General features: G+C 40.7%; 1 protein-coding gene across 1 annotated transcript; it reads left to right on the top strand.

Annotated features, from left to right (window-relative positions):
• Positions 1 to 1,950: 1,950 nt before the first annotated feature.
• On the top strand, positions 1,951 to 24,037 carry LOC131245323 (sodium/calcium exchanger NCL1-like). Its single transcript, XM_058244691.1, has 7 exons — positions 1,951 to 2,430; positions 4,979 to 5,167; positions 9,238 to 9,419; positions 12,975 to 13,123; positions 13,212 to 13,479; positions 13,560 to 13,862; positions 23,610 to 24,037. The coding sequence occupies exons 1-7, from the start codon at positions 2,052 to 2,054 to the stop codon at positions 23,856 to 23,858; spliced, it is 1,719 nt and encodes a 572-aa protein (XP_058100674.1). The 5' UTR covers positions 1,951 to 2,051; the 3' UTR covers positions 23,859 to 24,037.
• The last annotated feature ends 304 nt before the right edge of the window (positions 24,038 to 24,341 follow it).

The raw sequence follows: 24,341 nt of genomic DNA on the forward strand, positions 1-24,341 counted from the left end.
ATAATTTCTAAATATAGATGGACAGTATAGATATATTAAATATATCACTGTAAGGCTCATGAAACTTTGATGTCCTTTGAGCCATTTGTACAACCTGAAACTCGAGCAGCATCAGTGCTCGCCTTCGCACGACCCACTTCCACCATCATGCGCGCGGTACGGATCTCTGCATTACACTACGCGGTTTTTAAATAGGACGAGTGAGGCCCACAAATCTGAGAAGTGGATTGGCTGGTGTACAACGCACCAGGTATACAGCTGCAGTTGGTATGCGTCGTGCCAGGACAGTACTGACGCTCCTCGAGATCTAAGTTGTGCGAAGGGGAGATAGTAATTTTCACCGTTTAAAAGTTTATAGGGCCCATCATAATGTTTATTCTCTATCCAATCTATTCATAAGCTCACAAAGACATAAATTAAGAGGAAAAACAAAATTCAGATTAATCCAAAACTTACGTGATCTCAAAAAGGGTTTTAATGGTAGATGTTCAATGTCTCACTGCTTTTTACAGTGTGGTCCACTTGGTAGTTAAATCTATCTTATTTTTCTTCTCGAACTTCAAGATGAGCTCACCAAATGAATTGACGGTCTGGATATAACACATACCTCGTAATCAGAACCACATAACTTGCTGACGTTGATACAGCAGTTATATAGCGATTCGGAATTTCGGATTGCGTAATGAGGTATTCGGTAAGCTCTTATCGTACCGAGTAAATTCCGTTGGGCCCACTGTGAATGTATATGATCCATCCGCCATCCATCTGTTTTACCACTGGTTGATCCCAAAATTTAATCATACCCAAAGACCGAATGGACCATACCATAGGAAACCATTGGAATAATTTCCACCATTGAAGCCTTTTTAGGCCCTACAATGATGTTTATTTCTCATCAAACCTGTTCATATGGTCACATAGACATGGATGAAGGGAAAAAAACAAATACAAGCTTGATCCAACACTTCCGTGGCATTCAGGAAATTTTCAACGGTAGATATTCAATTCACACTGTTTCCTGTGGTGTGGTCCACTTGAGCTTTATAGGATAAAATACATAAATCTCGTGGATTCCACGGGATTTAATCAGTAAGCTTAGGGTAGTGAGTTACTCAGTACACTGTCAGCTTCCGTTATATGGCTGGTGCGAGGTACAATATCCACTTCCGGGATAAAGTGTAAGTATTCGTCCTGATCACTCAATTCCTACCGCGTAGATCCCGTTTCCACGAAGAATAATATCAAAAGAGGACTTATTTTTTATATTTCTTTATTCACCATCGTGATACGCGGTATGGGTCTTCGCATGGTACTACGCGGGTTTTTAAATCTGATGCGGGAGGCCCACAAATCTGACAAGTGAGGCCCATGTTTCCATAATCCGGATTATTGTACAGGCGCATGCAAGAGGACGTCGGTCATATTCCGTTAAAATCTACCTTATTCAAAAACCCAACTCACCGTGGTTTAGATTTGAGACACATTTCATTTGAATTAGACCTAGATACGAGACATATGCAAGTGATGTATGAATGGCATCCCATCCATCATATGCTTAAGCGGATCTTACTCGATCCAAAACTAGGTGGGTCACATTGAACAAGATTGAAGGGTAAGTCACGGCTTTGATTTTCACTAGGGCCAACACGAGTTGCAAAACATCCTGATTTTGGGCGTGACCTTCATCCACCCCAGATGAACGGACTGAATGGTCCGGATTGCAGATACACTGTACAGTAGCCCCCTTTTATATTCAAAGGTACGCGTCATTCTCAACTTTCTTTTTTTCTCCATGTGGTGTGGTCCATCTGAGTTTTCGATCAGGCTGATTTATTTCCAGGCAAAGTAACCCGAAGTGACTCATCTGATTAACCATTGAGATGTCATGGATACATCAAGTAGGCCCCACTTCTGTCTGATATCAGAAGCGACGTTGTGCTAACCATTTCCGTGAGGGTCATTTTCGGAATTAGAGCATGGCGTATGAATGATATGTCCTCCGCCCCGCATTAGCTGCTCCCCCAGCGTTCTCTCCCAAGAAGAGAAAAAAAATGGCAAGAGCTACGTTTCCCCTACTCCTCCTCCTATTACTATCCGTACAAGGCCAGAGCCGTCTGATCACGGACCACTCCTCTCCAGATCTGATATCGGACGGCATCCGTCATGTCGGCCAACACTCTCTTCTACTCCTCGAGCGCCTGTCCTCCAATTCCTCCGAGGCCTGTGAGCAGACGTATGGATTCCTCCCCTGCACGACCACCGTTTTGGGTAACCTCTTCCTGGTGCTGGTGTACGGTTGCCTCATGTTCCTCGCCGCAAAGTTCCTCTCTACCGGCAGCGAGCTCCTCCTCGAGCTACTCGGCCCCGGCATCATTGGCGGACTCTTCCTTCCCATCCTCGGCGCGCTTCCAGATGCACTTCTCATCCTCGGTGAGTTCTTTTCCGCGTCCTTGACGGCAACTGAAATCTGTGCTCTTCATCTGTGATCGTAAACCTGTCACGTTTGGAAGGGATCCGAACCGTTCATCGGGGCCCGCGCTGCCATGGACGGTTTGCTTTTTGGAAGCGGATTGGGTGGTAACCCCAACTCCACCCATATCCCTGGTGACTGAACGCTGTGGGGTCCACCGTGATGTGTGGTTTATCCACGCCGTCCATCCGTTTTGCCGGCTCCTTTTTAAGCACGAGCCTAATATTGAAGCATATCCAATGCTAAAGTGGACCACACCACAGGAAACAATGGGGATAATGACTTCCACCGTTGAAACCTTCCTAGGGCTCACCCTGATATTTATTTGCCATCCAACCTATTGATAAGGCCACGCAGACATGGATGAAGGGAAAACACAAATATCAGCTTGATCCAAAACTTCTGTGGCCCCCATTAAGTTTTCAACGGTAGGCGTTCAATCCCCACTGTTTCCTGTGGTGTGGTCCACTTGAGGATATGTTTCAATTTTGGGCACATGCCCTAAAATGAACCGGCAACATGGCGGACGGCGTGGATAAAACACGTGCATCACGGTGGGCCTCACAGAATCCGGTCACCAGGATATGGGTGGTGTTGTGTTCACCACCCAATCCGCTTCCGATTTTAGTCCAGCGATTTTCTCTTCAGCGAGTTTTCTGTGTTCTTGACGGATACAGAACTCTTATGTGCTTTGTTGAAAGTACCATGCACGTGAAATACTTGGACGAGATCTGGAACGTTCGTTGGGTGGGTTCTATCATGGGAGGTCCATTGTTAGGAGATCATATATGTTGGATGGATGGTTATAGTCATCTGATCATTTTCCTATTACATAAAACTCAAAGATGAAAATAGGTGGATCTTTGAGATCCATTGATGAAGATCCTGTAATCTGACGGCTAGGATATACAATCAGTTGATTGCTGTATTTTTTGTGCTATGGCCCTCGGTCGTAGGGGCCATCTGATGAACAGTCTGGAACATATCTACATGCATGGTGTTTTTATTTGCAGAACAAGGGCAGGATGACTGAAGCCTAGTTCAATTCTCTGCCAGACTCAGTCCATATGGAATATGATTCTCTGTTTTAAATAATTTCAAAGAAGTTCAACTGCTCTTTTGAAGTTGTTTATGTGCTGTCTTTGAACTCGTTGGGGTATTCGATCATGGTATACATGTCAGTCTGACCAATCTCCGTGGTCATGCTCTACCTGTTGGATTCCGTTCCTTTTTGAAAGAACACGAGTGGTTGTCGAAGTTTCCCACCACTCGCAAATTGTGAAAGTTATCTGATCTTGGTTTCGTGGGTGAAGAAGGATTTCCTGATCTTTCATTTTGACAAGCGGATGATGTGATTTGCTGCACCGGTTCTCTAGGGATTTATGTTATATTTGTTAGCATAGAAACTCCCCCGACACGTCACTCATCTTATGGCTTGGAATTTACCAAACTGCTTCACCAGATTTTTTGATAAGGACCAACCCAATGCAGTGAGTGTGACCCTCAATAGTTTTTGGTCTTCACCTTAACTATTCAATCTCCAAAGAATTATATGCCTGTGCATTTCCTAACCAACAAGTCCCTTCAGGGGGCGGGAGAAGGTTACTGTGCTGATGTGGCTGGTTACTGGGAACTGCAAGGTTGCAAGGTTCTGAGGAAATGTATCTGATTAGAATCATTGCAGTTTTCTGTACTTAGGGGGTATCAATACTCGTCTGTTTTTAGGGCTGTAAAAGTCAATATGTTTCTCAAGAAATGAGGTTTCCTAATATTTTTTAATGGAGGAAAAAGAAAGAAATGAAAAGTCTTTACATGTTTGTTTTAGTGGCAAAATGAATCTCTATTTTACCAAAAGATGGGTTCTTGATAAGAAGGACTAAAATCATGGTTCAGAATGCAGGCTGATATGTATTCTTGTTTTTTGAAGAAACCAACATGTAATTATTGAATTCCCATTCGATGTTGGTATTTGCCTTTTCCAAATCTACCTTGCTTGAAATTCCAATTGAAGACGAACCTCATTTAAGAATGTCTGCATTCTTCAGTGAATGCCATCTAGAATATGTAGTTCCCGGCAAAGGAGTGCTCATTCTTTTATTAAATCTTATGCAATTATTCGTAGCTGTTATTTTGCATATTTTCAAGTGAATTGAGCCATGGATGGTTTAAACAATCGGTGTGTGAAGTCATGATTCTGAACTACCTTTATATGTTTTGTGAGTCCTGAAAGATGGTGTTTGAAGTACATGAAGTGCCAGTTTGTGTCAGTTCTTCATTTCTCTCTGCATTCTGTTTTACTATACTGTCAATTGAAAATTCTTTTCCCTTTGAAAATTTTCTGAGGTTAGCCAAATCAAAAATCTTTGTTACGGTGAATAACTTTTCTCACATTGTCTTTTGTCTGACTCCAGTGGATGGGATTGGGATTACCGCCTCCCCAATCCCACCATCTAATTACTGTTGTACATAGTGCATCTAATCTAATCTAAATTTCACACGCCTGTGCAGTATCCGGACTTTCTGGAAGTAAAGAGACTGCTCAACATCAAGTCTTGATTGGAATGGGCTTGCTTGCTGGGTCAACTGTCATGCTTTTGACATTGTTATGGGGTTCTTGCGTCATTGTTGGCAAGTGTGATCTTCTGGATCATTCAACTTCAATAGATTCTCAAGATACCAAACGGTGCAGCCTAACTGGTGTGTTCCTTTTCTGATAATGTTTTTTGAGCATAGTGTCATCATTTAGGCAAAAATACACTTCTTGTTTATTTATTCATGGCCGGAAACTATTTATACCTTGCAATGCCTAAGCACCGATGCTTAAATTCTGCACATTAATTTACTCACTTTCTTGTGGCCCTGTCGTTTGTTCAACAAGTATATTGAAGCCACACACCTCTCACATTCCATAGAAGTGGGGAGATCCTTAGATGGAGTTCTTTTATATAGCTATCATGGTGGTTTGGTGCAAACACCATCATCTAAGCCTTATCCCAATGAATTGGGATCGGCGGTTAGGCGCAAACATGATGCTCTTAAATAGTTCATCATTTTAGATTTATCACATGAAACTGTAAGTGGCATCATGTTTCATCAACGATTTATCCTAAGGCCAGTTGAAATCTTGCTACCAAAGCAACAAAAGGATAGTAGGGTGCAGTTCTTCATTGTGTTTGTACCCGTAAACTGAAACATTGAGGATTTAAAATACTGATTCCCTCTTGTCCATCTCCTAGATTGATGTGACTTTGCTAAGTTCGTACTGGATTTATGCAATATATATATATATATATTTGAAAGATCACAATTTATATTAAAAAGGGAGAATTACAGAGATAGATAAGCTGCTAAGATAGCGGGCAAGCTGCACTCCTAAAAACTGCAGATTACAGCCCTTCAAATTTTCTGCATCCGAGGCCCATTCAACTAACAGTCTCCTCGCTCTAATTGCTATGGAATCAGAAAGATTAACACTTCTTTCCTTTTCTTTTCTTTTTTTTTTGAAAAAAAAAAACCTGTATTGGCTCAATAATGGGCCATTATGGGTTGTTTTTTCTGTGAAGTCCGTTATAGCCGTTACAACCTTATAACAGGTAATGGTTGCCAATGTTACCGTTACGTAATGGCTGTTATCTCACATCATGAATAAGATCTTAATACTTGAATTGCAAAGAAATGGACAAGAGTACACCTACAAGAATAGTTGAGTAGAGAGGGATAAATAACTTTGTACCTCCCACACCACCCCTCCTTTTATAGACCTTAAATGAATATTTAATGAGGATTCTCCCAACAAAGAGATTGATTTCAAATCAATTATAGTTGATTCAAATAAATCTTATCTACCTAAGATGGTAAAAGCCTAATAATAGTAAAAGCAAATCTTGGAAATATTTCTATAAATCTTTAATCACATTTTCAATCACATCTTTAAATCGGCCCCATATCATCGATCTCATCCCCCTATGTCTCCCACAAATAGTAAATTGTGACTTTTGATATTTAGGCCTCAAATCTATCAGGGCTCGTTTGGGAGCTTGCAAATATAGATAAATGGGAAATGTAATTGGAGGTAAATGAATTGGGAGTGAATGGCTTACTTGGTTGTGTTTGGATGGGAGTAAATGAAATGCATTTGAAATCCAAATATTTTGTTTGGATGGGAGTAAATGGGAGGAATTGGATCACATTGGAAATTTTGAATACATTCATAGGAACATATGTGATATCCCAAATCAGCTTTAATATCCCAAATTGGTATATATAACTGATATGTAACAGAATGATTGTAATAAGCCCATTGAAATATATACTTTTGCCAAAAATGAGGAAATTTTGAGCCTCAGGTGGGCCACACACATAAGGATCACAAATAAGCAACTTGCCAACATTTTTTAACCGTCCATTTAGATGGCCAACCTTTGGACGGTTTGGATCATTTTATTGGTGTGTTTTAAGTGATGTAGCCGATAATTGGATTGTTTTGATTATAATAAGCATGCCACTTGTATGGCGGACATGTGCGTAGCGGCACCTATGTTTATTCGTGCGACTCTCTAAGGGAGCTCAAAAAGGCAGTTAACCCAATTTACTTCCAAATCCTCTCTCAGAGAGATGATTTCATTTATAGGCCAATTTACTCCCATTTCATTTATGATTTCATTTACAGGCCAATTTACTCCCATTTCATTTCATTTCCATTCATTTACTCCCATCCAAACACACCTTAAATGCCATTTACCTCCATTCACTCCCAATTCCTCCCCATTTACCTCCATTTGTTCGGGTTGCATGTCACATGCACTGGCATTGGTTCCTTCTAATTGAGTTGGTTTAGAATTCCCATGATTTTAAACCTTGGAACTATTTACTTAAGCCAGCAACTGGATATATTTTCAGCAAATAATATATCTAGGTTTTTTTTTTTTTTTTTTTGAAAAAGAAAATTGTAGCTCACAATCCAAGGAAAGATGTTGATTGTTATCGAATGTGAATGTGGGCTGTTATATGGCCCATTCTTAGACCCATCTAGGTTTATGACGTAATGGGTATTTTTACATTTCTTATTAATGGAATTCTTGTAAAGATTGGACACTATATTAATAGACATGAGAGAGGTGGGGACGTGTGAACGGTTATCATTATTATCTCTCTCTCTCTCTCATTCTTTTTCTCCTTTCTTCTCCTTTCTCTTTTCTCTATCTGTCCACATGGTATTAGAGCTAAATTAATCCAGTATGGTGGGCCACGTAATTGTGTCCATGAATGTGTCAGAGGCCCACTTTCATATAGATCCATTGTGATGGATAAAAGTCGGGTATCGTGTGTTTATGACCAGTTTTGTGATCAGATTGGAGATTGAAAATATGTGTTGAAGGTGAGCATTGCAAAGGTTTAAGAATCAATGCATGTGTGAAGGTGTTGAAACAAGAACTATCAAGTGACTGTGTTCGTTGATATACGTCGATTTCTGAAATACATGCGGGGTAAGTTAAATTTATTAGTTCCTCCTTGGGTGTTTGATTTCTCCTAAATCAAAGGGTGTCAGTAATAAGCCAAGAGTCATTTGTCCGCATTTGAGACGATGGACTTTCAGACTGCATTGGCTAAACTCAGTGGGTTATACATCCGTAGAGGTATTCCTTATGGGTAAAAGGAAGTTACAATATTTGACTTCTCCCAAACCTAATGAAAGTTCAATACAGTAGGCCACATCTGATGGTATGATCTAGTTGCCACACTCTACTCATCTGAAGATTCAAAAACTCAAAATATTATTAAAATGTCAAATCAAAATGTTAAAATTCCTTTATGTCAGTAATAAGCCAAGAGTCATTTGTCTGCATTCGAGACGATGAACTTTCAGACTACATTTGCTAAACTGAGTGGGGCAAATTACTTACAGTAGGCTACATCAGTAGAGGTATTCCTTATGGGTAAAAGGAAGTTAAAAATATTTGACTTCTCCCAAACCTAATGAAAGCTCAATACAGTAGGCCACATCTGATGGTATGATCTACTTGCCACACTCTACTCATCTGAAGATTCAAAAACTCAAAATATTATTAAAATGTCAAATCAAAATGTTAAAATTCCTTTATGTTGCACTTTTCTTGTATTACTTTCCAATCTTTTCACTTTTACTCTTTATTACCACTCATTTGGTATTGCCTACTATCTATTTTGAGAGAATCAAATACTGGTCACTGTTCTGCCAATTAGAAATAGGGAAATTATCCGGTCTTGTGCCTCAGTGAAAGCATAGTTTTTTTAGGCCCATGATTTGTACATGTGGGGCTCACGGTTCAGTGGCTCAGGTTGTTGATCTAATGGGTCCCATCATGGATGTGGGATATCTTAAAGATCTCCCCCTGTGGAAGAACCTAACCCTTCAATATTTTTTCTATTTTCTGTTGATTGTGGACCCTTGCTGTATAGTTTCTTAAATGTCAATTGGTAGGCTTTTGATTGAATGGTTTGTAACTGGGAGACTTGTGGTGCATCTGTCATCCTGTGTGGGGCCCATCTGATAAGTGGTCTGGATCACCTCATGATTGGTGATTCTTGTTCTCTGCATTGTTAGGTCTTAGGTCTCTATAATTCCTCTTTGAAATATGCTTCTTGGCTTTTATTTTTGTGATGCATTGTCTAAGTGTTTTACAACTTGACTTTTTCATAAAGAATTTCAAGGGTTTGTAATTGGATTTTCAGAACACAGTGACTCTTGGTGGATAACAACATAATCCACAAGTTCTCCATCTTTGCAGGTTCTGGTGTTACTACTGATTTGCAAACTAGTCATGCCGCAAAGATCATGACTATATCTGTGATACCATTTATCATTGTGCAACTACCATTAATTTTCAATTTACAATCAGAAAGACGGCTGGGAGTCTTGGTTGGTCTCATTGTTTCCATTGCATTCCTAATTGCTTACTGCCTCTATCAGGTATTCCATTCACCTTATAGCATTGAGTAAATCTAAAGGCTTATGTTGCTTATGATGTGTATGCATGTGTTGAACATTATGACCACAGAAGTGCAGCCCAGGAATCTTCTTTGATCAAATCATGATGTAAACAAAAAAGTCAAAGCAAAAAATTGTTAACTTTTATGAGGTTCCGGTGAAGCACACATTTAGTGACCACGTTTGTGATTCCACAACAGTTAAAATTTTGAGAACCAAGTATCCAACCCTTTCAAATCCTAAGAAAGAAAGCAGTTTTTTTAGCAGATTTTTCTCTAGGGTAAGACATCCCAAATCCAAGGGTAATGGGGTCACCAACATGGTTACTCTGTGGTTTTGTTTCATAATGCGCTACATCTTTATATGTTGGTTTGGTTGTATTAATGTAAATATTTTTGATCTTTTCTTCTTCTTTTCTCTTCCTCCTCCTTTTCTTTAGTATTTTGTATATACCTACCCTAAAGGCACATAAACTGTAAAAGAACATTTACTTCCATTCCTTATTTTTCTTGAATGTTATGTGCAATTTATAATAAGTCAGCTAGTAGTTGTACTTGTGTTCTTTTTATCAGTTCTTTGACAATTTAAATTGGTTAACTAGAATGTAAAGAAACTGTTAGATAGAAGATTTATTTCAAAGAAAATGGATGTAGCTAGTGTTGTGTTTCTCTGTGAGAATCAGAAGATCAGCTCCAGTGTGGCAATTGCATGCAGGTGTGCTTAGGTGCATGATATGTGCATTATTTATAAACGATCAAATTTCTGATGTGTGTTTGTGTATGTGGTATGTGTACTTTATTGATAATATACTGCAACAATTAACCATGAGATTTAGAAGATAGTTAATGTACGTGCGAAAACCCATAGAGGTCAAATTCAAACAAGGTGTATAGTGACATTTTGGCAAAATTTTTTTGTCTTTTTATTTAGCTCCTACAAACACAAAATGATCTCCTTGTGTGGAAGTGGTGCAATCTGGTTACTGAACCAACAAGATTTTAGTACCCAAATTGCAAGAATGGATGAAGAACGTACCGACGAGAATATTGGAATGGAGAGGGATTTACAACTTTATTGAAATTGAAACTTCTTTAATTCTTACAAATACTTAAATAAGCCCTACGAAAAGAAAAATGGAATGCCATACCTCCTTCAACCCCTTTTAAGAGACTGTAAAAGACACCCTAAACTCTTTATGAATCTTTAATTAAGATTTTCCAACTATTAGATTGATTTCAAACTGATCTAACAATCTAAACTATCTAAGATGTCATCAACTCTACCTACAAAGGTTTGGCCCACTTGCATTGGAATAAGAAAGGAAAAATAAATCCATTGAATCATTCAAAAAGCTTCTAGAATCTTCAGAATCAACAATCATATCAGTATCACTTTCCTTTAAAAATAAAAAATGGCAGTGGCAGTGTGTGAAATTTAGCCCCCAAAACTAGTAGCAAACAACCCAAAATTCAACACAAGTTGGGCCTTAGGCCTGCATTATTCCCCTTTGTTCGAGAGAACTCAACTCCAATGAATTTGATGCTTTATAGAAATAGTAGATGTTTGGATCCAATCTTTTTTAACTCATTGCTCTTGATCCATGTGTTCAGAAGAGGGCTTTCTTCAATTTCACCAAATAATGCTTGCTCTTGATCCATGTGTTCAGAAGAGGGCTTTCTTCAATTTCACCAAATAATGCTTGCTCTTGATCCATGTGTTCAGAAGAGGGCTTTCTTCAATTTCACCAAATAATGCTTGCTCTTGATCCATGTGTTCAGAAGAGGGCTTTCAGAAGATGTTTGGATCCAATCTTTTTTAACATTTGCTCTTGATCATTGTCAAGTGTCGGTGATCTTCATGCACAACACTTATTCAACTTCTTTTTCTTGGGAGTAGTTCGTCGATATCAACAATAACTTTGTTTTGCATGTCAGGAGCCTTACCATGATACTCAAACAAATCAGTCATGATGAAAGTTAGAGAGATATCCAAGTCACTTGCCAACTTGATCTCACTCTTGACTTGACATGGCCCAGTCTTCTTGGACCTAAGCTTGCTATATATATATTTTTTGTTGGAAGCCTTTCTTTGTGGAGATAAACCATAACCATGACACCTTCTTTATAACTTCTCTAACATCGATGTTTATTCCCAGCTTCTATATACTTGGCATTGCTTTCTTCATTCTTCTTTGTCTGAGTTTAAAAGTCCTGGATGTATTCGACAAAAGCATTGGCATCTTCACTCACTCGATCTTGTTCCGGCAACAGTAATAAGTCAAGTACATGTTGTGGACTTCTCCCATTTATTATTACAAATGGAGCTTTTTCCCATAGTATGATTTATTAAGCGATGTAGGCAAAATCGGCTTGAGGTAAAGCCAAGTTCCTTTGAGGTACGTTGTTGCCTATGATACTCTTCGCCAAGTTCCTTTGAGGCACGTTGTTGCCTATGATACTTTTGAAGAGGTTAACAAGGCTCTTGTTGACCGCCTCATTTTGATTGTCTATTTGAGGGTGATATGCGTTAGAGAATTGAAACTTAGTCCTCAGACACTTTCATATGTGCGTTAGAAGTGCCCCACATACTATGAACCATGGTTTGAACCTTTGATGTTTGCCAAATGCTGCTGGTTATTGAAGTAGTGAGATTTTGATACCTTAGGTCGCAAGAATGGATGAAGAACACACATGCAAGAATATTGGAATAGAGGGATAAACAAGTTCATCAATTGAAACTTATTCACTTCTTACAAGTACTTAAACCTCAAAAAACTGAGAATTGAATGCTTTACCTTCCTAGAACAGCACCCTTTTATAGACTCTAAAGCACACCCTAAAATCCCTATGAATCTTTAATTAAGATTTTCCAACAACTAGTTTTTTTTTTTTTTTTTCCAAATTAGTCTAATCCAACTAAAGATAGCAACAACTATACCCACAGAGATGTGCTCAATTTGAATAAAAGTAAATCCAGAGAATCCTTCCCAAAATAGAGAATCTTCAAGATCAACAATCATTTCTTCAAAATCAGTTCTCATATCTCCCCAAAAACTGTTAATGTTGGTCTCTGAAATTTAGCCTGCAAAACTAGCAGCAAACAGCCCAAAAATCAGCACATGTTGGGCCTTATGCCTGCATTAGGAAGGAGTGCATTGGATGTTTTCAATTAAGTCTTGGAAATTTGCAATGAGCCTTGGTGTTTAGCTTTCTTTTGGTGTGAGATTCAAGATTTATTTCAAAGGTTAAACAGTTTATTTTCCTGCTTTTGAGTGTAGCAAATGTCTGGGCCCAGTCGTTGTCTAAATAGCAGGAAAGGCATGCTGTTCTCTGTGTTGGGGATTTGATCCCTATTGCAAACTTCCTCATTTTTTAATTGAAGTGTCCATTATCCATAGAAAAGGAAAAAACGTGTGCATGACACAAGGCATTTGATGAATTGGAGATGTGATTTTCATGACTTAGATTGATATATTTTTTGTTGCTTTTTTATCTGGCTTTGTTGAGACTGATGGCTTTCTTCTTGACACTCGCCCAGGTCTTTCAGCCCTGGATTCAGAAGAGAAGACTAGCATATGCAAAACATAAGCATGTAATAGCAGGAATTTTAAGGCACGTGCACTCGGAAACCGCTCTAGGAAGGCTCCTTAAAGATAACGGTCAGCCTGACACAGACGTCATAAAGAAGTTAGTTCCCACCAAATACTTTCTGCAATCTTCCACATTTTTTTTTATACATGTTTGATAATTCTTTTCTTTCCTGTTGTAATTACAGATTATTTAAGAGAATCGATGAGGATAACAACAATTTTTTATCAATTCGCGAGTTAACAGCACTGATCATCGGAATCAAATTTGACGAAATAGATTTAGATAGGGATGATGCTGTGAGAAAGGTAATGTATGAGTTTGATACGTCGAGCGATAATAAACTCTCTGAAGATGAGTTTGTGAGCGGAATCTCAAAATGGGTTGATCACGCTAAGCGTTCTGTCCCTCATGCAACTATTGATCAAAATAGATTAATTCACGACTTTCATCGGGTAAGTTGCCTCATTCTCATGGTATGTTTTCCCATAATTGTCATAAGCAGACTCTTGACATCTTCAAAATGCATACGCAGATAACTAAGGAAGAACATGATATGCTGATTGATAGGAGCGATGAAGTTGTAGAGGGCATCGACAATCCCTATTGGATTTATGCTAAAGCAATATCACTATTGCTTCTAGGAGCGGTTATCGCAGCTGCGTTTGCAGATCCTCTTGTAGATGCTGTCACCAATTTCTCTAACGCTACAAGCATACCCACTTTCTTCATCTCATTTATTGCGATGCCATTGGCTACCAACTCTAGTGAGGCCGTCTCCGCAATTATTTTTGCCTGCAGGAAGAAGCAAAGAACTACTTCTTTAACGTTCTCTGAGGTCAGTTTTTCTCACTTTCAATAATCTCATCTGATGTCAGGTCCTTGTGATTGCCAATATGTGTTCAGCTCAAGTGGTAGGATTCTAGCTGCAGGCTAAGTTTAAACTTTTGGCTGATAAACATCAATAGAGGTTTGTGTGGATTCATTTTGACGTATTAAAATAAGATACGTTGAGACTCTGGCAGTAGGATTTAGGCCTTTTTCAAAGACACACCGTCCAACAAAATCTCATATTGAATATTTTGACCCATTGATTATACAATGGTTATGATGATCGTTCATGTTCAAAGCAAAATATCCAAATTATGGAAGTGTTGAAATAATCCAATTGTGAGCTTTTATAGCCTATCCACAATACAATCATGGTTCTGAATATCAATATCGGTGGGCATATCGGCCTCCCAAAAAACCGACTAAAGTATCTATACAAGAAACCCACCATGCTAAACAAAAATTTGCCTCACACTTGTTATCACCCTCGTATTGGACAAAATTTCATTTTAGGCAAAAAAAAAAAGGAAAAATGAGATATCCAAGTATCTATATATATATATATATATATATATATATATATATATATATATATATATATATATATATTGAACATGTATTCTACAGCGCATCGAACTATTCTTTGGTAAGAATGTTGTCTGTCGGGTTTACCTGCTGTAAGTTTGTAACTTGGAAGCAGTGATGTTGAGTCTTTCGAATGTAAATTGTTGGTGTATGTTATAAATTGAAATAATGTATTATTAATGAATGTTTTCATCTATCATTTCATCTGTATGTGCATTTCCCTAAATTGCTTTTTGGAAAAAAAATTCTAAAAAATGGTTGAAAATACATTAAAAAAAATTACATGTCATAGATGGTAGATCTATTTTTTCAAATAACAACACTTTTTTATTTTCCAAATCTGATTTTTGAAAAAAAAAAATTTTAAAATTAAAATTTTCCAAAAATACATTAAAAATAAAATTATAGCATATAAAGTGTAGATCTATGTTCCAATAACCTAGATCTATGTTTAAACCACCTAAATCTATCATTCGCCCAAAGAGATTATGGGGGAAAAAAAAGAATTTTTTCCAAAAAAGCCTAAAATTTTGGAAAAACGGCCTCAAAATGCAAAAATAACTTAAAATCCAGCAGCAGTGGTAGATTTAGGTTCAAATAACCTAGGCATATGTTTAAACAACCTAATTTTATCATTCACCCAAAGAAATTTTGGAAAGAAAAAGAAAAAAATAGAAAAATGCCTAAAAATGGGCAGAAAAGAAAAAAAATCCAACAACAATGGTAGATCTATGGTAAAAAACATAGACTTACCTAGATCTAACATGGCATTTTTTTTTTTTTGAAAGGCAACAAATTTTATGCAAATGAGCAGCCAAATGGTACAAAAGCTTATAAGTTATAACCCACTAAAACATAAGAAAAATTACAACCTTTTAAAGCATCTATATGAGAAAATAGAAACCCACCATGCTAAACAAAAATTTGCCCTACGCACCTCTTGAGACACCGAAGTACTCAAAGTTATTAAAACTTTGATCACTTCTCTCCCCCAAACACTCGATTTATTTTCCTAAACTTTGACAGTTTTTTTTTTCTTTAGAAAATGCCTAAAAATGGCTTCCAAAAAAAAAAAAATTGTAATTTTTTTAAAGCAATGCATCCATGAAATCTGGAGATCTATTGTATTAAAACACTCATGCATCATTACAACAATTAGTTTAAAGACATCAAAAAAAAAAAAAAAATAAATAAATAAAAAAAATTCTGAAAATTTCTAGAAAATGCCATCGTAAATCAAGAAAAATGCAAAAATCCCCAAATTGAACAAAAACGAAGCATGATTCATTGGTTTGGGGTTATCATGCTAATTTGACTAGATTCCGGCAAGAACAAACAAAAATCGTGTTTTTTGTATTTGTTTTTTTTTTCTTTTTAAAATTTTATTTACATTTTTTATTTTAAATTTCTAAAATGGGTACATGGCATTCGATCCTTTGATTCGAGGGAAAAAAAATGATGCGGATGTAGAAGGCTGATATTTTATTTGTTTTTTAAGATTGCATAAATCTGCCCCTTTCATATACCATGCTCATTTAAGGTTGGATTAGGTCATCCTACATCAAAAAAGCTTGTTTTGATCTTTGAAACAGCTTTAGATTTGGTTAAAAATAGCCTTGAAACAATCCCTAACCTATAGAAATTTGAAAGGAGAAAAAAAGAGGAAAAGTGAAAAATAGGAACCGGTTGTAGCTATTTAAGCCCACAGATACACACAAGATGTGGCTGTGCCGATACAGTCGAGTTTGTTAATAATGGTCCAATACCGACCCATATCGCGTATTCTACCTGGCCAATATGGCTGTATTGGCTGATACCATACTAATATTCAAAACATTGCATACAATGTAAGACTTGTGTCATATACGCCCTTTGGATCATTGGAAGATATCACCCAGATTTAAAGGCTAAATTCCCTACGTTTCGCTCTGCAATACATTGGGATGTATGTGAGCAAAAGCTTGCATCGATGGGATGTATTTGAGCAAAAGCTTGCATCGATTTACAAATTTTTTAGATGAGTCATTTGCTTCCATCACTTTAAATTGCTTCCCTATTTCTGCTGTAGATTACCACTGTAGTTAGCCTTTTGAACTGAGGTTGCTCCTATGGGCTTTGCTTTGTAGATGTCTTTTGAAGTTGGACTGCAGTAAGCTTTTGTGGCATTTGAAGTTAGGCTTTGTTTGGATAGGCGGAATCTATGGGATAAGGAAATGGTTTTCCTGGGTTCGACACTTTCTGTTGTTTAGATTGCAAAGAGAATTATGGATTTCACCAAATAATCTTTATTTTTCTCCATTTTAAGACATTGGATTACAGCTATCCAAACAGGGCCTTAATAAGTCAATTATTTAAGGCTTCAAATACCTTAAATGGTTTTTGTGTGGTCATTAATAGCCTTATATGTCAGGAATGGTGTAAAGTCTCTATAAATGGAGATACACCATTACATTCGTGTAGATCTCCATACCCATAGTTCCTTATCCATTTACTTATGTTTGGTGTCTGTGATACTCTGCTGTAACATTCATTTGCTGACAGGTCCAAAACTCCTGCTTGCTTAGATAAAGTTGCTAATTATTTACTTTAGACAATTAGGCTATTATGCTCTGAGCAAACAACAAACTGTATACCAGGAAAACCGTCCACTGATTACCCGACCATCAGAACTCATTCTTCAGAGGAACCACACTACTATATTTAGCTCAAAATACTAGAGGAAGCATTACTCACTATGTACGTTTGAAAGAAATTCTTTCTGAACAATAGATACATTTGTTCTTTGTTAATTGTTACTAAGATTTATAGAATGATAAAGGATCAAAAGAGTATCGGAGTAGTCTGTAATCACGTCAAGACAAGTACGGAACCGCCGTGTGAATATATTTATGATCAATTTGTGTAGACATGGTATCTGCTACCGAGTTCCCTTCTTGGTAGATTCATGTCACCTTACAATAAGCAAAACTCTTTAAGGGCTGCTTTCAGTCTAGAATTGATAGAAATGCATTGTTTTGTCATATGTTGAGACGATGACAACGACAACAGTGCAGATGACGACGTGAGGACAGTGCAGTAGAAGATGGCTATAATGTCGACGACATCTAAGGAGGTTGCTGATGGCTCCAAAGACACAGACGAACGTACCAGGAAATCGGAAGGAGGCCCTTCAGAGTCCGAGGGGGAGGTCGGGAAAGGAGAATGGAAAAGAGCAGTGCGGCATAAGAGGAACAACGCAAACCGGGGCAAAAAAGCGAGCAGACTCGCAACCTACCCTACCTTGTTCGTGAGAGGGTATCCGAAAGGGTGGCTCCCCATCAACTTCTCACGTGTTTTCGGCAGAGCAGGAGCGGTGATGGACGTAGTCATGCCGAGAGATAAAACCAGTGGCGAGTATAGAGGTTTCGCCCTCATCAGGATGAGTTCAGCAGAGGCTGAACTCTCCAGAGCAGTTCTCATGCTCCATGGTGAGAGCTTCGGTGGGAACCCTTTGCTGGTCCAAAGGGCGCGCTTCGGCCCAGAACGACATTCCAGGAAACCAGATCCCTCACCCGTCATCGCTCCCAAGAGGGTGCAAAGGAATACACATCCATTAGGCGTGTCCCGAACCAATACCCTCTCTTTCAAGGAAATCCTCCTCGATCGAGTAGGGTCGCCAATCTCGTCAGAGCCTCTCAATCCCAACCATCCCTCCTCATCTGCATCCCCTGATCCAATGTAGGGCATAGGCAAGAGCTTGATGGAGTCTAATTCCGCTCAAGGTCTGCATATTCCGCAAGAGCGCTTGGAGAAATCGAAGGAGTTGCAGGATTTGGTCGTCATTACAACCAAAGAGGGGGCATCCATCTCTCAAGTGAGAGTGTGGATCGATGGTTGCACAAGGATCCGGCCGGATTCTTATTCCATAAGACCGATCAGGTACAATGAGCTATGGTGTAAAGTCGCTCCGGGTTTCAGCACCGATAGGCTACTGATGGCAGGAGCGATACATTCAGATAGTCCAGTTTTTAGAGTCCAAACCTGGGAAGACTTCTCTATCTTCGGTAAGGAAGACGTTTGAATCCCCATCTGGTGGATTCCCCTGGAACTCTGCTTCGAAGATTTCTTCGTTTTGGCCGCCTCCTTACTTGGTTCCTTCATCGAAGTTGACCCCTTGACAAAGAATGGCGAAGAGATGGGTGTCGCGAGGGTGCGTGTTCGACGGAACAAGGGAGAGTTGCTTCCCAACCATATCCAGATCTTTGCTGAAGGAAGATCGTTAAAGCTTCCCATCCAGAGGGAAGAGAGAGATACGACTGTTCCCAGGTGGGGCGCTTGGTGGAGATCGAAGGAAGTCGCCCCTCCTTTCATGGCGTCGGCTGCGACCCAGGGGCAGGAAGGTGTACGCATTCCGTGCTCCCAAAGACCATCGTTTACATCTCCCTCTGCCACAGTTGTCGCCCCTGACGCCTCGATCAGTCCCCCATCCCGAAGAGGGACGGGTGTCGACAAGGCGTCGACGCCTGGCCCGCATCTCACGCTCGCCTAAACATGTGCTCTCTCTGCTTCTGCCTTAGGTGCCAATCTCGATGTTCCAGCTCCACGTCGTCGGAAAGGACGACAGAGATTGTGACACGTCAGCAGCTCTAGCGTTACAACGGCCAGCTTCAGTGCGCGCGTGGGAACTCTCGTCTCGGGAGTCCTTCGTGCGAGACCCAAACTCGAATCCGGGTTTGGCCGAGCTAATATTTCTTTTGGGCGACCTGGGTCCCATGAGTCGGGTCCTAATCCAGTGGAGTCAGATACCCTTTTTAATCTAAATTATCTTGTCCTTCCAAACCTGGGCCCCCATCGTATTTTGATTCCTTTTCATTCTAGAGATAAGGGCTCCCCTCCGTCTCTAGACTTCCATCCGAACCTGCTGTCCCCTCTCCAGATAGCCCGTGGCGTCGCCCCTGAGCTCAATCCCGCCCGTTGTAATCAATCTTGGCCTCCCGATGTCGAAGCAGATTTTGACAGTTTCTCCATGCAATCAGAGAACCCATCGTTGCCAATCTCCGGTCTCCCTTCCAGCCTCTCCACTTCCTCTGATCAGACGAACCACGACCTTCTCATGCATTCCAGGAGGACAATCGAGTCGAGATTATAGAAGCCGAGCCCCTCTAGTGCTGTGCAGGCTCAGATCAAGCTTCTGTCAAAGAAGATGGTCTCAAGTTCATAGACGCTGTCCACAGAGCGAAGATGGTCGACGCTATTCACAAGAAAAAGTGGATCAGGGATGCTATTGGTCATGTAGGAGATCCTTAGGCCTGTCTTTTGGGGATTGTCCTGAGGACTTCATTGCTCTATTTCAATGTGTAGAGTCGCGTGGGAGGCCTCTCTCAGCTTCACCTTCCCCCCAACGACGAATCTCCAGGTCATGTTGTGGCAGAAATCTGCAGCACCTCAAATAGCAGTCCGGTGAACCGAACTCGATTAACCTATCCATGGCAAATCAGGGTAATCGACGCAGTATGGTAACCAAATGAAGATCATCTCCTGGAATGTTAGGGGAGTGGGATCCAAGTAGTAGAGATGCCTCATCAAAGATCTCTGTAGCAGACAACCCAGATGTCATCTGTCTGCAGGAGACAAAAGTTCATCATTTCGACGATAGGCTGATGGGCACTCTATGGAGGGCTACAGACGCAAAATGGAGGGTGCTGGATTCTATTGGCAGTTCAGGAGGTATCCTCCTCGCGTGGAGGTCGTCTCAGTGGTCTCTGTAGAGTAGCAGGACTGGGAGGGATTGAGCTTCATCCATCAGAGCTTCCAAGGCCCCCTTTGTATCGTGGGAGACTTCAATGTCATCAGATCTGTTGCAGAGAAATCTCATGGGATGTGCAGCTCCCCTGCGATGGCATCTTTCTCGCAATGGATCGAATATCAGGAGCTAGTGGACCTTCCTCTGCTAGGTTCCAGATTCACTTGGTCCAACGGTCAAGCCTCTCCTATTCTCTCTCGCTTGGACAAATTTCTTCTCCAATGACTGGCTCGATCTTTACCCGGCGGTCTCTCAGTCGGTCCTCCTCAGAGTGACGTCCGACCATTCTCCCATCTTTCTCTCAAATGAGTATCAGAATTGGGGGCCAAAGCCCTTCAGGTTTGATTCCTCATGGCTTAGAATAGAAGGTTTTTATCAGATGATAGCTGAATGGTGGGCTGCTTTTCAGGTTGACGGTTTTGCAAGGTATGCTTTGTTTTCCAAACTGAAACAGCTGAAGGGGCAATTGAAGCAGTGGAAGTTGAAGAAATTTCGTGACAGAGAACAGGAAACAGATGCGCTGTTATCCGAGTTGCACATGATAGATCAGGAAACTGAATCCTTTTCCATGTCCCCTGTGTCGATGAGTAAAAGAATCCAGCTGATTCAATCTCTCTCCTCGAGGGCTCTTGAAAAGGAAATTGCTTGGAAGTAGAAGTCTAGAGCAAAGCGGATCAAGGAGGGAGATAAGAATACCAACTGGTTCCACAGAGTTGCCAACATGCATGTCAGCTGCAACAAAATTTCCAGCATTGTTGTGAAAGGCATCAGAATTGAAGAAAAAGATTCCATTGCTAAAGAGGCGATCTCGCACTTCAAGTCTCTGCTCAAAGACGAAGAGTGGCAGTGTCCTAGTTTGGATCAGCTCCATATAGACAGTATCTCGTCTGATGAAGCCACTCAGCTGGAAGCTCCGTTCTCTGTGGAAGAGGTGAAGTTGGCTATTGATGCTCTAGGCAGCGATAAGACATCGGGCCTGGATGGCTTCCCTATCCTGTTCTTCCAAAGCTTCTGGGAGGTCATCAGATTAGATGTTATGGCCTTCTTCAAGGAATTCTTTGCCAGAGGCAGATTGCCAAAGGGCTTAGGGGCTTCCTTTATAGCCCTTATCCCCAAAATGTCGGGGGCTGCCTCATTCCAGGACTTCAGACCAATCAATCTGGTTGGAGGGCCCTACAAAATTCTGGCGAAAGTCCTTGCGTCTCGGCTTAAGAAGGTGATTGGTAAGGTCATCTCAGGTCATCAAAGTACTTTCATAGCTGGAAGGCATATTATTGATAGCACTTTAATAGCTAATGAATGTCTAGATTCCAGCCATAGGTCCGGGGCGAAGAGTCTTGTTTGCAAATTAGACATCGAGAAAGCTTACGATCATGTGGATTGGAAATTTCTGGATTACATGATGAAGAGGTTGGGCTTTGGGTTAAAATGACACAAGTGGATATGAGAATGCATCGGTTCGGTGCACTTCTTGGTTCTTCTCAACGGGTCCCCCAAGGGGTTTTTTAAGAGCTCAAGAGGTCTTCGGCAAGGCGACCCCCTCTCCCCTCTCCTCTTTCTCATGGTGGCCGAGGCCCTATCAAAGCTCCTCTTTAAAGGCCTTTCTATCGGCATCCAAGGAGGCATTCAAATCAAAGGGATGAGCAGCCTTATTTCGCACATTTAGTTCGCGGATGACACGCTGATCTTCTCTGAAGCTATCCCTGAGTTGTTGGAAAATCTGCGCGCAAGAATTTGCTGTTTTGAAGCCGTGTCGGGCCTGAGAGTCAATCTCACCAAAATCTAAGATGTTTGGGGTCAACATCAAGTCCGAGGAGCTTGAATCTTTTGCAAGAATTCTTCATTGCTCACCTGCTGCCCTCCCGTCAATATTCGTGGGGCTGCCTCTATGCATTGGCAGTCCCCCAAAGTTCTACTAGGGGAAGGTCATCTCCAGAGTTCACAATTATTTGGCTAGATGGAAATGTCGCTATCTGTCGCTGGGTGGTCGCCTCACCCTTGTCAAAGCTGCCGCTCTACTACATGTCCCTGGTCAGATGCCCAGGCCAGATTATGTCTTCCATTGATAAATTAAGGCGCGACTTTCTCTGGCATGGCAAGGAAGAGAAGAAGTTTCACCTCCTGCGCTGGAAAGAGGTGTGTTCTCATCATAGAGCTGGTGGGGCTGGTGTTAAAGATTTAAAGGCTATGAATCGGGCTCTCCTCGGTAAGTGGATTTGGAGATTAGGGACAGATAACGGGGCCCTGTGGAATTCGGTTAATAAAAGCAAATATGGTAAATCTCTGGGAGGTTGGTGGACCAATGCATCTTCAGCCTACAAGGCGTCGGCTATCTGGAAAGGTATTCTAAAGCAGAAAGAAGAAGTCCTAAAAGGTGTTGCTTTTGAGCTGGCTAAGGGGTCCAGTATTCGTTTTTGGACCGATCTTTGGGTAGGCAACTCCCCCCTGAACGAAAGATTCCCAAACATTTATCTTCTTCTAGGCCCTTCTAAGGACATCTTTGTAGCCGATTGCTATGACCTCATCGGCAACAGAATCGTGTGGAATCTGCCATGCGGACGTAATCTGCAGGACTGGGAAATCGCTGAATATGTGGAGTTATTGGATTGCATAGCCGCAGCTTCCCGAGATCAGTCCGCTGAAGATTCTTTAATTTGGAACCTGGAAAAGGATAGTGTTTTTTCTGTAAAATCCCTGTATAAATCTCGTCTTATCAGCCCAGTGGTCCCTGAAGCTCAGCAGGTCCACTGTATTTGGAAGTATTTGGCCCCGCCAAAGTTCTTGGTTTTCGGTTGGCTTGCGTGTAAGCAGAAAATCCTCACAGTTGATAATCTGCGCAAAAGAGGTATGTTTCTTGTCAACATATGCCTGTGCTGCATGCGGAACGAAGAGTCTGTGGATCATCTCCTGCTTCACTGTCCCTTCTCTTCCCTAATCTGGGCTGAGTTCTGCCTGCGGTTTAACGTCAGCTGGTGTGCCCCCAGATCGGGAGCCCTTTTCTTTCAAGCATGGCATAGGGTCAGTTTCTTTAAATCAGAACAATCCTATGGAGGATGGGTATTCTCGCGGTCTGGTGGGCAGTCTGGGAGGAAAGAAATCAGAGATGTTTTTCGGATGTTTCTATGTCAGCTTATGTGGTTATTTCTAGAGCTAAACGCCTACTGATTGAATGGGCGTTGCAAGTAGATAGGCTAAAGGGTCAGGATCTTTGTTTTATTGGCCTGTAAGGAGTTTCTGCTCTCTCAGCAGATTCTTCTCCTTTTTAATATATATATCGTTATCTTTCAAAAAAAATAAAAATAAAAATTTGTGTGGACATGGATATATTTGAACTGCAAATTGCACAAATGTTGTTTTGTACTTGAATCTTTGTCGTTATTGCTGCAGATCTATGGCGGAGTAACCATGAACAATATCCTTTGTCTGGCCGTTTTCTTGGGTCTCGTTTATGCGCGGCACTTGACGTGGGACTTCTCGGCCGAAGTGCTCGTCATCCTAATTGTTACTGTCGTAATGGGTCTCTTCACCAGCTTCCGAACCACGTTCCCACTCTGGACATGTGCGGTGGCATTCATTTTCTACCCATTTTCACTTGTGCTGGTTTACCTTCTCGACTATGTTTTTGGGTGGTCATAGACTCCTTTCAAAACGAAGACAGAAAATCCATTTGGTTTTGCAGTCTGTATGATGCGTTGGGGTTTGCTGTCCCAATGTTTTCTGTATTTTCCGGAACATGAGATTTGTTGTGGCTCGTCGTATTTTCTGGAACATGAGTTATGTAAATTTTCTTCTATATAATCAGCATTTTCCTGAGACTTGTCCGCCTCGCCCAAGGTTTCAGAGGAATGTGCTGGAACTCCCAGCTGGGCTCCTCTCGCTTGTGCCGAAGTGTGGAATCCAGTCCACACCACTCTTGCGTGCCCTGCCGTGTATGTGCCTAGCCCAAAAGTCTTGTCTGGTTTGCTCATCAGGTGAGCTGCATGTACGTTGAATGCGGACCATTTGCTACCCCCCCCTGGTGAACTACCTTGTCTTTCTACATGTGTGGCCCACCGGTTGAGTGGACCAGCTTTATTTTTCCTCAGGGCATGTTAATGGCAGAAATTACCTCTGATAAAT

The sequence above is a fragment of the Magnolia sinica genome, chromosome 5, assembly GCF_029962835.1.
Source record: "Magnolia sinica isolate HGM2019 chromosome 5, MsV1, whole genome shotgun sequence".
NCBI classification, from domain to species: Eukaryota; Viridiplantae; Streptophyta; class Magnoliopsida; order Magnoliales; family Magnoliaceae; genus Magnolia; species Magnolia sinica.

Excerpts from the sequence above, each read along its gene's own strand:
- LOC131245323 (XM_058244691.1), top strand. The coding sequence starts at position 2,052 with ATGGCAAGAGCTACGTTTCCCCTACTCCTCCTCCTATTACTATCCGTA. Across the intron at positions 5,168-9,237 it reads CAAACGGTGCAGCCTAACTG|GTTCTGGTGTTACTACTGAT; the intron begins GTGTGTTCCTTT and ends CCATCTTTGCAG. Across the intron at positions 13,480-13,559 it reads TAATTCACGACTTTCATCGG|ATAACTAAGGAAGAACATGA; the intron begins GTAAGTTGCCTC and ends ATGCATACGCAG.